This window comes from Sinocyclocheilus rhinocerous, unplaced genomic scaffold (assembly GCF_001515625.1).
Source record: "Sinocyclocheilus rhinocerous isolate Xijiao unplaced genomic scaffold, SAMN03320098_v1.1 scaffold6870, whole genome shotgun sequence".
NCBI classification, from domain to species: Eukaryota; Metazoa; Chordata; class Actinopteri; order Cypriniformes; family Cyprinidae; genus Sinocyclocheilus; species Sinocyclocheilus rhinocerous.
In genome coordinates, this window is record NW_015657528.1 from 5,012 (window position 1) to 8,885 (window position 3,874).

Consider the following 3,874-nt stretch of genomic DNA (forward strand, 5'->3'; position numbering starts at 1 on the left):
GGATCCGGGTGACTGCAGTGACCATCTGATCTGGATACAGACTGGATGTGGTGGCTACGGTGACCTCGGAATAAGAAAGAAACAGACTGATATTAGCGTAGATGCCATTCTTCTAACGATGTAGCAAGTACATCGAGTGTTATGGGAAGTGTTCCCGGTTCCGTTTGACCTAATTATTGCAGCCTAAAAATCCTTTAACGGATTTGAATATTAGAAATGTGTTAGTGTGTTATGTGTAAGCCAGGTTAAAGAGATGGGTCTTTAATCTAGACTTAAACTGACAGAATGTGTCTCTCCAAGCCGAGGAATCGTTGGATTTCCTTAACAGACTGTGGTTGGGGCTAGTCACAGATGGATCGGACCTTCCCCTGGTCCATCTGAATGCCATCTGCACTGAGGATGTAGCCGAGGAATTGAACCGTGGGGAGGTGGAACTCACACTTCTTGAGCTTCAGGTAGAGATGGTGCTTCCTGAGTTGGTGTAGGACCTGCGTGATGTGGTGGCAATGTTCGGCCAGGTTCCGGGAGTAAATCAGGATGTCGTCGATGTACACTATGACAAATTTGTGGAGGAACACCCGGAACACCTTGTTCATAAATCCCTGGAAGACGGACGGTGAGTTGAAGGCTGCAGCAAAGTCACATTGTGCAGAGGGCTCAACTGGTTCCTGTGGTATTGTCCCGGTGGCCGTCTAGGAGACAAGGTCTTCACTGGGGATCTGTCTCTGGGGCTCATCTAGTATGACAAATTTGTGGAGGAACACCCGGAACACCTTGTTCATAAATCCCTGGAAGACGGACGGTGAGTTGGAGAGGCCATATGGCATGACCTGATATGTATAGTGGCCTGAGGGAGTGATGAATGCCGTCTTCCACTCGTCGCCCTCCCGGATACGAACAAGGTTGTAGGCGCTACGCAGGTCCAGCTTCGAGAAGATGCGAGCCCCATGGAGTTCCTCGAGGGTGGCTGGGACCAGGGGAAGAGGATAGGGGAGCTTGACAGTGTGTTCATTGAGGGTCCGGTAGTCGATGCATGGCCGCAAGCCTCCATCCTTCTTGCCCACAAAGAAGAAGCTTGAGGCCGTCGGTGAGGTGGAAGGGTGGATGAACTGTTGTTGGAGAGCCTCCTTGATGTACTCCTCCATTGCCTTGCGCTCCGGGATGGACAGGGACCTTTAGGGAGTTTAGCTCCAGGCAGCAGGTCAATGGCACAGTCCCATGGCCGGTGCGGTGGTAACTTCGTGGCTGCCTGTTTGATGAAGACATCCTGGAACGCCGCATAGTCAGATGGGATCATCGGCACCTCGAGAGGTTCGGGGCTCTCCACTAGGGTGGAGGGAATGTGGAGACTGGGGTTCTTAAATCGGGGCGCCGGGACGTTGAGAGACAGTTTTGGATACAAGCCTCACTCCATCGGAGGATCTCGCTGGAATCCCATCTGACTTCGGGTGAATGTTGGGCTTCCCAGGACGATATCCACGGTGGGACCCTCCAGTACCAGAAAGGAGATTGTTTCCTGATGTAGACAGCCCACTTGCAGAGTGATCGGCGGAGAACGGAATTTGATGTACCCACGCCCGAGCGGCTTTCCTTGTATGGTCTCGATCTTAAGCTCTTGAGCCTGTCTCAGACAGGGTAAGTTGAGCTGTCTTAGGAGGGCGTGTGAGATGAAATTGCCTGAGGACCCCGAGTCCACGAGGGCTGACACTGAAACGGAATGATGTGGGGTGAGTAGTTGTACGGTTAACAGTGGCAGGGTAGATATAACAGGCTCTAATTGGAGAGTACTCACTGCTGGGCGTGGGGGACGAGAGGGGCACGTCTTAATGAAGTGCCCCGGGATTCCACATTATAGACACAACCCCGAGGCTAGATGTCGGTTCTGGTACTGGAGGACCGGCAGCTGGTGAGGTCGGAGAATGAGCGGTTTTGTTGGGCTGACAAGCCGTGAGACGTTGGGAGATCTTTACGGCCTTCTGCCTGACCAGGCCGACATTGTCATCATATATCACCATCTGTGCTCTGATCTGCGGATCCAAACCTTGTCGGTAAGCAGTGAGTAGCGCCGTCTCGTTCCATCCACAAGAGGCCGCCAGAATCCGGAACTGCAGAGTATAATCACTAGCCGAGTAACCTCATTGTCGGAGGCGGATGAGTTGGTCGGCTATGGAGAGCGAGCTGGTGGATAGGCCGAAAACCTCCATGAAATGGCTAGAGAAAGCCTTGAACGAGTTAATTAGTGTGCTCTGCGAGTTCCAGATAGCTCGCGCCCAGAGCAAAGCCCGTCTGGTTAGCAGGGAGATCAGAAAGGCCACTTTAGAATGTTCATTGGAAAACTTATAGGATTGCATCTCAATATAGAGAGAAACTTGAAGTAGAAAACCGCTACATTCAACCGCCTCACCCGAATAGGTGGTAGGGATGGCCATGGGACTGGCAGAGGCAGACGGAGGGTGTGTGACCGGAGAGAGAGCTGCTCGAAGAGCGCTGACCAGCTCTTTGAAGGGGTCCACAGCCGCGGGGCTCGGGAATGCCAACTCCGGTCTTCGGTCCAGGTCTGGTCTTCTGTCAGCATATAATCACGGGACACAGAGGTAGGTGAAATACAAACATCAGGTTTATTGAACACAGAATGAGGAGAATCCAGGTAAGTGAGCGGGGAATGGGAAAGGATCTCTTGGGTCTTATCTGAGTGATAACATCCTTTTCCTTTCCAGGTAATCCGAGGGAGCGATGGAGCGGGGAAACGGTGGAGCACAGGAACGGTGGAGATTGAGGAGCAGATCGTTGGAACAACTGGCAGGTAAGTAAACACAGGTAAGGGACAGGTAAGTCAAGCATACAATGTTTGAGACCAGACAAGTGTAGAGTGTAGTTGGTGGAGACTGAGGTGATTGTGGTGACTCCCTGGCAATAACATTATCCAGAGAAACAAGTGTTAATGATAAATCCCCTGTGATGTTTGTACTGGCTACTGTATACAGACCACCAGGGCACCATACAGACTTTATTAAAGAATTTGCTTAAGAGTTAGTGCTGGCTGCAGATTAATTGTTGGTGATTTTAATATCCATATTGATAATTAAAAAAATGCATTGGGATCAGCATTCATAGACATTCTGAACTCTATTGGGGTTAGACAACACGTGTCAGGACCTACTCATTGTCGAAATCATACTCTAGATTTAATACTGTCACATGGAATTGATGTTAATGGTGTTGAAATTATGCAGCCAAGCGATATGATATCTCAGATCATTATCTAGTCTTGTGCAAACTTCATATAGCTTAAACTGTAAATTCTACTCCTTGTTACAAGTATGGTAGAACCATCACTTCTACCACAAAATACTGCTTTGTAAGTAATCTTCCTGATTTATATCAATTCCTCAGCATATCCAATACCTCAGAACAACTTGATTATTTAACTAAAACTATGAACTCTCTCTTTTCTAGCATTGTAGATACGGTTGCTCCTTTACACTTAAGGAAGATTAAGGAAAACAGTCTGATACCGTGGTATAATGAGCACACTCGCACCCTAAACAGAGCAGCCCGGAACGTGAAGCTCTTTTAGAATTTGCTCTTTTTTTGAAAGGAAACACTCTTTTAGAGAGCGCTGAAGCGCCCAGGGGAGGTCGCGGCGAGACCGCAGAATGGAAGCTGCAGCACGCCGAGGTTTCTAGCAGCCCTGGATGGCAACCTCCGCTGACATGCCGTGACACCAACGCCAGCTGTTTCTTTCTGCAAACACTCGCGGAGATTCGTCTTAACAGGGACGGCTCCGAAGCGAAAAGCTGATGTGCGTTTGCACGCGCTCTCCTTTTATACCCGCGCTGCGGGGCGGGGTGCGCGTGGCGAAACACGCACGCCA

At 49.9% G+C, this 3,874-nt stretch overlaps 1 protein-coding gene across 1 annotated transcript; it reads right to left on the reverse strand.

Moving 5' to 3' along the window:
* Nucleotides 1–341: 341 nt before the first annotated feature.
* LOC107721248 (RNA-directed DNA polymerase homolog) lies at nt 342–1,155 on the reverse strand. The gene is made up of 2 exons (XM_016529178.1): nt 774–1,155; nt 342–587 (listed from the first exon to the last, which is right to left on the reverse strand). Exons 1-2 carry the CDS (start codon nt 1,143–1,145, stop codon nt 342–344), a joined length of 618 nt encoding a protein of 205 aa, XP_016384664.1. The 5' UTR covers nt 1,146–1,155.
* Nucleotides 1,156–3,874: the final 2,719 nt, after the last annotated feature.